Source organism: Rhizophagus irregularis, chromosome 10, assembly GCF_026210795.1.
Source record: "Rhizophagus irregularis chromosome 10, complete sequence".
Lineage (NCBI taxonomy): Eukaryota > Fungi > Glomeromycota > Glomeromycetes > Glomerales > Glomeraceae > Rhizophagus > Rhizophagus irregularis.
The window spans coordinates 1014262-1027827 of record NC_089438.1 but is presented as its reverse complement, the minus strand read 5'-3'; the positions used below and the strand labels follow the sequence as shown (position 1 = coordinate 1027827).

At 28.4% G+C, this 13566-nt stretch overlaps 2 protein-coding genes across 2 annotated transcripts; both read right to left on the bottom strand.

Annotated features, from left to right (window-relative positions):
- Positions 1-6861: 6861 nt before the first annotated feature.
- OCT59_001749 (uncharacterized protein) lies at positions 6862-8820 on the bottom strand (the record flags this gene model as incomplete). The annotated part of the gene is made up of 5 exons (XM_066144048.1): positions 6862-6905; positions 7294-8101; positions 8293-8354; positions 8535-8679; positions 8764-8820. The coding sequence occupies 5 exons, from the start codon at positions 8818-8820 to the stop codon at positions 6862-6864; spliced, it is 1116 nt and encodes a 371-aa protein (XP_065995249.1).
- A 3716-nt stretch (positions 8821-12536) lies between these two features.
- On the bottom strand, positions 12537-13314 carry OCT59_001748 (uncharacterized protein; the record flags this gene model as incomplete). Its single annotated transcript, XM_066144047.1, has 5 exons — positions 12537-12548; positions 12644-12797; positions 12875-12937; positions 13020-13076; positions 13307-13314. The coding sequence occupies 5 exons, from the start codon at positions 13312-13314 to the stop codon at positions 12537-12539; spliced, it is 294 nt and encodes a 97-aa protein (XP_065995248.1).
- Between the last annotated feature and the right edge of the window lie 252 nt (positions 13315-13566).

The window sequence follows — 13566 nt, the reverse complement described above, 5'->3', positions numbered from 1 at the left end:
CAAAAGATACAGTCAAATTGAAGTTAGGAACGACAATAGTAGTTGGAGAAAAGTATATAAGGAGATAGAAAAACACCAAAGAGCTTAAAATTATATTTCCAAAATGGTATTAGTAGATCATTACATGAATTGGTTTCTTACCTATCGAGTAAAGGTCGATAAGATATTGAAAGTAACTATAAAAGAAGAAGAGAACAAAACAATTATCCATTTAAGGATTGAAGAAGGAGAAACTTCATACTAGTAGATGTATACATTATAATAAGACTAAAAGAGAAAAAGGTGAAATTAATTATGGAAGATGGAAACAATATGATAATAGAAGAAAGACCAATAGAAAAAGGATTAGGATGGGTACGATCTAAATTGATTATAGGAAATGAAAAATATATAAGAAGGATAGAAATACCAAAGATCAAAAATAAATCGAGAGATAAAAATTAAAATATATATGGAACAGGTAATAATAAACACAAACTCAGAGATAGAAGCATTAATTAGAGCATTAAGAGATATTCAGGAAGAAATTATTGAATTAAGAGATAAAAATAGAAGGTTAGGTAACATAAAAACTGATGATTGGAACAAAAGGGAAGAATCATCAATTAAAGAAATACAAGAGGAGATAGTAAAAATAGAAACAACCATAGGTAGAACTGAAATATACAAAGAAATATTATGGAAGAAAATAATAAAAAGAGAATAAATACAACATTTTAACCCTTATTTGCAAAATAACTTTACGACGCTTTATTTTTTTTTTACAACACCTTAATTTTTACAACACTTCAACCCTTTACAACATTTCAACCTTTTACAACACTTTAGCTTTTAGAATTACAACATAGACATGGAAGAGGAAGAATATAATAAGATAGCGAGAAATATCAACGATGAACGGGAATATGAAATTATAGAAGGATTAATTTACAAAATAAAAGATGAGAAAAGACTAAGAGTGATAAGAAAATACGAATTTGAAGGATTAATGTACATAGCTCACGATCATGAATTATCAGGACACTTTGGAATAGATGCAACGTATAATAGGATCAAAGATGGATATTATTGGAAAGGGATGAGAAAAGATGTGGAAGCTTATGTCAAATCATGTGATAATTGTCAGAGAAGAGGAAAACCAATAGGAAAACACGAACTGAATGTAATCAAAGTTATAGAACCATTTTATCAAATGGGGATTGATGTAGTGGGACCATTACCAGTAACAAAGAGAAATAATAGATATATAGTTACAGCGATGGATTATTTTACAAAATGGCCTGAAGCAAAGGCATTGGAAACAGCAGATGCTAAAGAAATTGCAAGATTTATTTATGAAGATATAATATGCAGGCATGGATGTCCAAAGAAGATATTGAGTGATAGTCTGATAGAGGAAGTCATTTCAATAATAAATTAGTGAAATCATTAATGGAGGAATTTCAGATAAAACATAACTTTTCAACGCCTTATCATCCAAAAACTAATGGGTTAATTGAAAGATTTAATAAGACATTATGTGAATCATTAGCAAAGCTAAGTAATATCGAAGATTGGGATTTAAAAGTACCAGGAGTATTGTTCGTGTATCGAACTAAAAGAAATGATTCAACAAAAATGGAACCAGGATATTTAATATATGGGAGACAAATGAAGACATTATTAGATTTAGAAGATAAGGAAATTACCATGACAGAGAGAGTTAATGGGTTAATCAAAGAATTACCAAACATTAGGAATCAAGCTAAAGAAAATGTCAGGAAATCTCAGGAAAAACAAAAATCATACCATGATAAAAAGAATAGAACAAAGCAGAAATTACAAATCGGAGATAAAGTACTATATTATGACGCAGCAAAAGAGAAACAATGGTCTGGAAAATTAGAAGAAAAATGGAAAGGACCTTATTATGTACATGAGATAATTTCTAAAGGATCATACAGAATTAAAACTATAGAAGGGAAGATATTGAAAACACCAGTAAATGGTGAATTACTGAAAGAATATATTGATAGGACAAATTTTGAAGTAATAGTTCGAATTTGATGGGACTCAAATATTAGGTGGGGGGCAAACTGTAGCCATAGATACTGAAGTAATCGCATAATATGGAGGAATAATATGTAATAAAAGATCAAACAATAGAAAGTTACATGATTGGATAAAATTAACCGGAAAGGATAAACTTTTAGGAGAAGGAATGATCTACATGATGTAATGTTTATTAAATGATTAACGGAGAACCAATAGATCAAGTAGGGAGTTGATCGATGTGGCTTAACAACCAGTTTATCAAGTTCGACAATAAGAACAATTAGGAGGAGTGTAATCATAAGCCACAAATGATAAATCATATAAAAAGGAAGGATAGTGAATTAAAGGAACAAAAAAATAAAAACATGTAAAATATTGATGAACTGCAGCCGCAGTGGAAGAATAGCTGACGAGACGCAGTAGAAAAGATAGCACAGCCACAAAAGATGGATCTTTACGATATAATATTTGAAAGATTATTTTAATTTAAAGAAAAGATAGCACAGCCACAAAAGATGGATCTTTACGATATAATATTTGAAAGATTATTTTATTTTAAAGAAAAGATAGCACAGCCACAGAAGATGGATCTTTACGATATAATATTTGAAAGATTATTTTATTTTAAAGAAAAGATAGCACAGCCACAAAAGATGGATTATATCTTTACGACATAATATTTGAAAGATTATTTTGAAGAAAAGATAGCATATTAAAATAGTATAACATATTAGAAAAGATAATATATAAATAGCATATAAGATAGCACATAAAAGAAAACACATAACATAAAATATTAGAAAGAAATAAGAAGTAAGAAAAGAAAGAATAAGAAAGTTGGTTTAAATAGGAGGGGAATGGGAAGTGAATTCCACAGTCGTCAGATACGATGTAAAACTTTAAGTAAATTAGTTAATTGTGAATTTTATGAAGAATAAATAAAATACCCTTTATATGAAAATTAATCGTTTCAATTGTTTTTGTTACTATTTTCTTATGATGAAAAAGTAATTTTGTTTAATTAATTGTTTGTAAAGCGTAATGTTATTTTAAAGGTAATAGGTTCGCCCTAAACTTTATTGTAATGTTCGCTTAATTAATTTTAATTGGACAAATTCATGGTGAATTTAATGTCATAACAAGAATTATGAAATGAAAAAATATAAACTTTCGTAAAGAGAACTATCGTAAATTTGAAAGAAGAAAAAGGATGAAATATCGTGGCGAGAGCTATCGCAATTTGAAAGTTAAGTAGTAATAAAACTAAACCAAGCAAGAATATTAATGTTTCATGGAGAACGAATATACGTTAAAGCAGGGAAGCTTGTTTACCACTGGGTGGCAGACGGGGATAACACCGTAAATACTAGCAAAGGAAAAGGATAAAACTAGGGTTGGTCACCCTATCTTGGTGGTTAGTTACTGAGACCCTCATTAAGCCTGAGTATGGTGAAGTCACAGGTTTGATTCCCATGACCACGGAAATAAAAAGAATTTTACTGTAGATGCTACAACCAATAGCGTGAAGGTACAGGAATTAGTGTAGTTGGACTGCATCATGGTGAATTAGTGTGTACGGTTAGGCCGCACATTTCAACTAAGAGTCATGGTGTCCTTCTAACGTTCCCTATGAGGCCATTGGCATGTGTGCAGTCCTGTCCTTGAGGTCACTACTATACCTTGGGGGGGACTTTCTGTTCGGGTGGTCACTCCATAATACCACTTGGGGTCAGTAATGGCTAGATGGTCATCCTAGATGGTAAAGCTGAGGGTGCAATGTCTTAGTGGTAGTTAGACCTTCTGTTAGGTCTTAGGCCAACCAAGGTGTTCGTACACAGAACAGGTAGCATGGTTATGGGGTTCAATTCCCCACTCCTTGGGTTCTGGTTGGTGATCCCTGGTGGTTGATACCCACCATAAGGGGTGATCCTGAACAGATGCCTGCTACTTCCTGTCCGAGTGGTCACTACAAAGTATACTACTTGGGGTAAACAATTGTACTATCGGTGCTAGGTAATCGCGGGCTGTAGTGGCCTTTGAGTGAGACTTAGTACCTAAAATGGTGGTATGGAAGGGTACTAGATGGTTGATGTTACCTGTCGAAAGTCCTCCATGAAAGTAGGTGCTCTCTAAAGGTCGTAAAATAAATTGAGTATCAGTATCATGCAATGGATATAGGATGAGTAGGCGGTGTGTACCTAGCTTCAGATCAGCCTAAAATGGCCCGATGGGGGATGTCTTCTAAAGTGGTGCTATTACCTGAAGAATTAAGTACTCGGTATAATGGTTGCCCAGTGAAGATGATAGAACACAGACCCGAGATTAGTCTCATAAGAGGCAATGGGTGGTCTGGCCATAAACACTAGCAAAGGAAAGGATAAAACTACCACCATTCGATTCGTCTCAGTGAGACGATTCTAACAAGCTATGATACATCTTTGTACGATTATTAGATGCCAAGTTATTTAATATATTCTTTATACACACCCATACCATAAATTACCGGATTTTTGTCACGTGAATCGGCACATCGGTGTCACAATCTGCGATTTCTCCCTATTGCACATATAAACAAAGAAACAAAAAAAAAAATGTTTTTGTTACTCTTCTAGTCTTAAATGCGTGGAAACGAACTGTCAGCAACTAAACGTGAGTGAATTATTGGTGCTTATTTGAGTGGCGTCAAACAAAAAATTATTTCCACTCAGCTTGATATACCTACCAGTACAGTAAGTGATACTATCAAAAGATATAAAGAAACGGGCTCTGCAATACCTGAGAAACGTTCTGGGCGGCCAAAAATTTTAACTCAATGTGATACACGAATTCTACGACGTATTGTTCGTACTGATCGGTTTTCTCCTCTAGGTGATATAACAAACAGATTAAACTCCAGCCTTAACACAACTTTGCATCAAAGTACAGTCAGAAGATATCTTCATGGAGTAGGTATTAGCAGTTATTCTACACGTAAGAAACCTCTTTTAACTGAAAAACAACGAAAAGATCGATTGAGATGGGCTAGAGAAAAACGAAATTGGGAAGATGAGTGGAAACAGGTAGTATGGTCTGACGAATCAAGATTTGCTCTTTTTGAATCAGATGGCCAAGTAAAAGTGTGGAGAAGTCCTGGAGAAGCCTACAATAAAGATTGTATTCAACCTACAGTTAAGTTTGGAGGGGGTTCAGTGATGTTTTGGGGTTGTTTTGGCTGGCATGGAGTGGGACCTTTGGTTGTGATTGATGGAAACATGAATTCTGATGATTACGTCAATGTTTTAGCTAATCACTTTATACCATGGGTAAATAATTACCCTGGTTTCATATTTCAGCAAGATGGAGCTTCATGTCATACATCAAATTATAGTATTTGGTGGATGAGAACGCATAATGTTCCAATGTTGGACTGGATGGCGCAAAGCCCAGATTTAAACCCGATTGAGAACTTGTGGGACCATTTGGATCGTCAGGTACGAAAAAGGAAGCCTTTGCCTAAATCTAAACAGGAGTTAATTAGTGTAGTACAGGAGGAATGGAGAAAAATAAGCATAGAAACATTACACCACCTAATTTTAAGTTTACCTAGTCGTATCGAGGCAGTAATAAAGGCTAAAGGTGGACATACTAAATATTAATTTTATTGGTCCAAATTTTTTATATAATAAACTTCATATTCGATATTTTATTTTAAGAAAAAAAAAATATTTAATTATTAAGTGAAAAAATTTTTTCATATATATATAAAATTTTGAATTTTACGCATAAATTCTACAAATAGTAAAAAAATCCGGTAATTTATGGTAGGGGTGTGTATAACTGTGATTATAAACGGTTCTTTTTAATATAAGATTTTTGAGGATAGGTGTGATAGTGACTATAGATAGATTGTGACTATATAGGATAGATTTTAATAATAAAGTGTTTGAACATTCAACTGGTGTGACTATATAGTAGAAGGTGACTATAACGGGAGTGACTATAGAGGGAGTTGACTGTATATACGATTATGTTAAACTTATCGTGGCAGTGTAAAACCATGTTGTGACCAAGTCTTGGTTATAATTCCTATGATAAAATTTTAACATGGTCACGATTAGGGATGGCAATGGTCAGTCACAGTCAGTTATCAGTCAGTCATAACCAGTTAATGGCCTTTGACTGACCGACCATTTTGGCTGACCATTTTTCTGACCATTTAACTGACTGTTTAACCATTTTTTTAATGAATTTAATTAAGAAAAAACATTAAAGTATTTTTTTTGATTAAATTCGCTAAAGAAAATGTTATAACAACTTTTTTATTGATTAAGTTCATAAAAAAAGTGTTAAATGATTAAATGGTCAGTTAAACGGTCAGTCAAATGGTCAGTTAAACTGGTCAGTCAAACGGTCAGTCAGAAGCCTTTGACTGATTGATATCGGTCATGATTATAACCGGTCATGACCGGTTAATATGTGACCGTTGCCATCACTAGTTACAATATGGTTTCGATTTTAAAAGTTTCTGCAATGAAAACTTTATAAAAAACATATCCAATTTTTTTATAGGGTTAACCCATTTGGCACAAATTTAGCACAAACTTTTTTTATAGGGACTGTTTCTTGCTCTTTAAGACAATTTAAGACATTGATCTTTACTCATAAAGAACATTTAAAATATTTAAAAATACATAGAATTAATTCTGGCTAATTTATAATCATGATTTTTTATTAAATATAACAATTTAAATTTTATTTTTAACCAATATATCATATATAAAATACATAAAAAGATAATTTAATAATATTATTTAATTAAACTAATATCTCTGATTCAAAAAGAAAACTTCATTCAATATTATTTTCATCATCTAGATTCATTTCATTAAGATCTATAAAATAAATAAACAAATAAATATATATAATTATCAGTTATCCTCATAAGTTCATGCAGATTTTACATAATTGTTATTTAGGTCGGTTATCTCATATTACTATGCATTAGCATAATAATAAAATTATTGGATAGCAACGAGAGTTTATTATAAAAATTGCATGAACGGTCCCGTCAAACTGATAATATTATTATTGGATGATTTAAACTATATAATAGTCTAATGCGGCACTATGTGCTGCTATTAGACTATTATTTAGTTTAATCATCCAATAATATATAAATATAAAGTAACAATATAAAATAAAAATTTAAGAATAAATATCTTACCTGATTCATCTAATTGGCAATCCAAACCATCTGAAACTATAAATTAATTAAATTACCTGAATTTACTGGTTCTGGAAGATTTTTGAAGTTTAAAAGTCTACTTGTATAGATTGCTTGTGGATGTGTTTGAAAATTTTTAGTTCTTTTTTCACTTGTTCTGTTTAATTTTATTTTATCATCATATTCATATATTTGAGATTTAATAGATTTAATATCACTAGGATCATAAATTTTATCATCTAATTTTTTAAGTTCTTGATACAATTCCTTAGCAGTTGGTCTATTTTCTGCTTTAGCATCCCAACATTTAGTAATCAAATCTGCAAGTAATTTTGGTGTATATTTAAAAATATTTGGTCTAAGTCCTTTACATTGTTTAATAGATAAAGCATGATCATGAGGAATATCATTATAAGGAGTTTCTTCAGATATATATTCATTCATCATTATTCCAAATGAATAAATATCAGATGCTTTTGTATATTGATATCCACGTAAAACTTCTGGTGCCATATAAGGTAATACTCCAAAAATCCCTTCCTGTTTAGCTGATTGATTTTCATTATTTGCTGGTTGGCACATTCCTAAATCACTTATATATGGATTATCATGATATAATATATTGCCTGAATGAAAATCTTTATGAACTTTTCCAGCATTATGAATATCTAAAAGCCCTCTTGCAATTTGTTGTAATGTATCAATTTTCGAATAATAACTTTTTTTATTGTTCATATAATAATTTCTCAAATTTCCATCTTCACAATATTTTAAAACCATCATATAATCTTTAGTAATTGAATCTTGAGTTATTCCATAACATTGAATAACATCCAAAAGATAAATCTGAAGATGAGATCTAATCTAATAAAATAATATGAAAAATTTTTAATAAATATATAAATAATACATAAATAAAATCAAGTAAATAGATTACATTATTTATTTTGAATTATTACCTCATTTAAAAATTCTGTACTTAAACAATAAGAAGAATTATCCAAACTTTTTAATGCAACTTTCTTATTATTACTCCTTTTCCATTTTTGATTTACAATATCCCAAGAATCAATATATCCTTCAGGCCATTTAGCTGAATAAATTTTACCAAATCCACCTTTGGTAATAAAAGTAATATCTTTAAAATTTTCAAAAGGAATCCATTCAAGATATTTTCTATAGTGCACAGCATTAAGTTGTGATTGTTGTATAAATTCATCAATATCTTTACTTCCACTAGTCCAATTCTTAAAGTTATCCTTAAATCTTTTAGCATTACAAGGCTGACACCAATTACTTCCTGTACCGGGTTCATTACATTCTCCGCATATTCCATATGCTTGTTTTCTGCTTTCTAAGTCATTCATATAAACTACTTTTCTATTTGACTCTTCTATTAATTCAGTAGTAGAATCTATAGTAGAATTTGTAATGACATGGACCTTTTATAATAAATAATTAAAAAAAAACTATTACCATTTAAAAAATATGTTATTAATAATAATGATAAAGTGAATTGTTTTTACCTGGTATTCAAAACTGTATCCCTTCCATAAATTTTTAAGATTTTCTTTAGAATTCATTTTGGATATTTTCATACGATTTGGTTGTATATATATAGAATGCAATCTATCTATTAAATTCAAAGATAACAAATAACGCTACTTTAATAAATGGAGCGTAAAAAAAAAAAGTAACGGAGGTCGTGGTAAATTTATTCGCAAATAAACTCTTGTGCAATATGTGTAACATTAAAAATTTTTATTAGTAGTATAACTGTAACTAAAACTTGGGTTACAAACTTACAATTTATCGTATAGGTGTCGTCGAAATGTCGTGTTTATAATTACGGCATTACGCCATTACGGCAAAATGTGAATTTGGCCTTAAAATATCACGATCGGCATTCAATAATTTATAAAATAATTACGGAGCTTCATATACCGTAATTAATTTCGACGACACCTATAATTGATCGGCGTAAATGAAGAATAAAAAAATTTTCGCAAATGATTCTAGTCAATATTATGCTTCGATGATAATAAATTAACTAAAATTGTTTGCTAAAATTTATATAATGATATTATTAAGTTAATAATTTCTAACCCAGCCCTGTAATAAATAAACTACTTTTACTACATTGAAAAGAATGACTGAACTTTTCTTTGAATATAAAATCATAAAATTAAATTGGATGATTTAGTCATTAATTATTATCATGTAAAAAAATTGCTTGAGTTAATATCGTTATGCTTTTGTCGATCCGTAACGGAATTGTCACGTGATACTGATGAATATGATAGTAATAAAAAATTATCATAAACTCTAATTTTCACAGTAACAAAATTTTTGATTAATTATGGAAATAACAAATAAATATTTATGAAATATTATTAGAATTAAAATCAAATAATTCATCATCATTATACTACAGTACTATTCGAAAAAAAAAAATTTGGATCATTAGTTTTGTAATTAGCAGAAAATAAAATGAAAAGTAAAAAGTAAAAAAAGAAATTTTTTTTGCATTTGACTTTTAATCAATTAAATTAAACTAAATATAGTTTGATAGACAGATTAAAAATCTATTTCACAAGTTTAAATCATTAAAACTATCTATCGTTGATCCGTTAAGGTATGTAGTTTACTTTCGAAATATTTTAAATTTTGTAAATCATTAAACGCGATTAAACTTTATGCAAATAAAAAACCGACGTAAATTGTAAATTTTTACGCAATCGGTACGTACTATTTATTAAAAAAGTGGAATTTTTATTACTCAAATTTTGCGACCTTTGTCGCAGTTTTTTAACATTAGCGTTAGCTAAATTTAAAAACGTGCCTCTCTCTCCATGATTTGCCCTACAACTATCAAGACATCGTTGCTCAGTGTTCACTACACTCTAATTTGATTACACGCACGCGATACAAAAAAAAATATATAATAAGCTTTTGTGTTATTGCACATTTTTACGCGACGGAATAGATCTCGACAACATCCATTATAGCAAATCAATATGAAACCAAAAATAAAATATAAAATAATCGCCCAAGAATAGTGTAATTCGCAAATAAGTTAAATAATTGATTTAAAAAAAAAAGATTCACACTGGCTGGTTCACGTGATTTTGTTAATTCTGGCAGGAATTATAACTGGCCAGAATTAAATATCGAACGTGACTCGTGAGATTTTGAAAAAATTTATCTTTTAAAACGAAGCAAAATATTTTCAAATAATGCTATCATGGATAATGATAAAATTCCTCGGGTCGTTTTACAAAAAATAATTAAAGAAAACAAAACATATATTAACCGCGAGAACTCCTAAAGCTTTTAAATTAAGCCAATTCTGAAAAATTAAGTGAACATACTGTTACTGTCCTTACAGTATATATATATAATAGATAAACAAACTAAAGTACAGACAGAACTTAGTATAACAAACTCATGAAAAATCGCTATATCGAAACTTTTAAGTTTGATATAACGATCATTATATATTCACAAATATAAAGATAAAAAGATCTTGAAAATCGCTTTATCGTGAAATTCATTGTATATACCATTTTTATATTATCATTGTTTATTTTAAATATCTATTCACTTTTTTTATAGCAAAAAATTCAAATTAGTGATTAGAATTCATCTCTTAAAATTGTGACAGATCAAATCATTTTCTTACCCGTTCATTCCAAAAGATATATTTTATAGCGGCTGTTTTCATAAAAACGATAGTAAAGAAAAATTATACCGATACTAAATTTTCGATCAATACATTTGATAAAAAATTTAGATAAAACCGAATTTCAAAATAAAGTACATATATATATAAAATAAAGAATTTTTTTTTCCGGATAGAATAGACCGAACTTTTTTTTTGTTCTGTTTGTTCTGATAAATTGCCCAGGTTATAAAAAAAAAGTTAATAGATGATATTTTTATAAGTCATTAAATCAATTAATTCGTTTATTTCTTATTTCTTATTTTTTATTTATTAAGGCTTAATATACCACAAGTCCATAATAATGTTTAATAATTTTAGCTTACTATACAATACAATACGTTTAAAGGTTCTTAATCTTATTAAATGTCTTATCTAATATCTTTGCGAAAAAAATCGCATTAATATAAATGAAATACACTTAAAAAAATAATTCTTTGTTCTTTCGTTCAAAATCATTTTTCAACGAAAAAAGTAAACACGGAAATAAATAAATTTATTAATAGAGAAATGGAAAGTTTTGGAAATACAAATATACAAGTTATAAAACGACAAGTGAGGATCATTCAATTATTCACATTGTGGATGCGTACCTTTCAAATAAATTACGCAATTAAGAAAAAAAAAATTTAAAGTGGAGAATATACGGTATAATAAAAAAAATATGTTTAAAAAAATTCTCTCCCAATATTTATTTAATTATTTGGTCCAAAATGTCGATTTATTGAGATATTTAAAAGCAATGTCGACCTGTACAAAGGACTTAATACTACTGATGTCATGTCAAGCAAGACAGTGTATTGTCATTTTTTTTCAGCGTCAGCATGTTACATTAATATGTTTATTATTGGTAAACGAAAAAGTAATACTTGAATTTTGTATAATTTTTTTTTCTCTGAAGCTTTCTCAGTACAAATTATCTATTCAGTATAGCGATACGGTAATAGTATTGTGAACGTCAGTCTTTGAATGTTTGTTGAAATAAATTTTATTAAATTTATAAGGAATCAATGTTTATATGAACAAAACCTCATCAGTGCATCAATACGATCAGACGCAATAAAGAATAAAAATAAATTTAATAAAATTAATGAAATAAATATATACAATAAATATAACAAATATAACATATAATAAATATAATAAATATAACAAATATAACATATAATAAATATAATAAATATAATAAATATAACATATAATAAATATAATAAATATAACAAATATAACAAATATAACAAATATAATAAATATAACAAATATAACAAATATAATAAATATAACAAATATAACAAATATAATAAATATAAACATATAATAAATATAATAAATATAATAAATTCAATAAATTCAATTTTCTGACATGCAATCATTTTTTGCATTGATCTCTAGCGATTATCTTGACTATTTCTCTATCATAATATTCATATGTTTGTGGTGATTGTGTTTGCGAATTTAGCAATTGTGATATCTCAATTTAAAGCGATTTCCCTTCTATTGCTAAAATTTGTTATACCTTCAACCTAAAATAATTTGAAATCTCAATTTAAATCGATTCCCTTCTATTGCTAAAATTCGTTATACTTTCACCTGGAATAATTTGAAAATTTCAATTGTTAGAGCATTACTAAAATATCAATGATTTTAAGTGTAAAACAACTCTAATAATTTACGGCATTATATACCTCAGTCATTTGATTTAAGTCTTTGGAATTTTCAATTCCTTCTTTAAAATTCAGATTCATTGACGTAAACTTAAAGTTTTGCATGATAGAGTCTCGTACGCCAAAAAGGGGAGTAAGAAAGAATTGATTCTTCTGCGCCACTGCGCCACTTAAACTGATAAATGTCGACAATTAAATATCGAGACAAAGAAATTACGAATATAAATCTATAAAATAACAAAATTTTATTACCAGTCCGGATAAAGACACCGTGGTTTTATTAAAAACAGAAGGTATAACCGATTTATTTCTGGACTAAAAAAAAAAGATAACAAAGAAAAGGTATTAAATTAATTTTATAAACGCGGTAATAAATAATAAGTAAATAATAAAATACCAATGAACGAGCAACCAAATAAAAATGAAAAGAAAATTGATATTTAAAAATTGAATACTATAAGTTGAAATGCAAGTAGATTAAAATTATATTCCTGTAATATATATAATATTTTTTGAAAAGATTGATTGTGAGTTAATTTTGGGAATGAGTTTTTTGAAAACGTTTGAACCAATAACAAATTTTTTGTTACATTATATAAATTATTTTAACACATCAGTACATAAAAAGTTTAGTTGCATACTATATATATCCTGGTTTTGATATGGGATTTGGGCGTACGTTACATGAACATAAAAGTTTTTATTGTAAATCAAATTATTCTGATAGTAGTTTAAAAAAAAAAAATGGAAAAATTAATTATCTAAATAAGGATTATATTAAAGTTTGAAATGTAACGACAAAGGATTTTGGTTCGTTATTTTTTTTTTTTTTTTTTTTGTTCTTTCAAATACTTTTATATATAGGTTCTTTTAACATTTTCATTCTTTATAAATGGAATATACTGGTAAATTACGGTGATAAATATTTGAGATAATTCAGATAA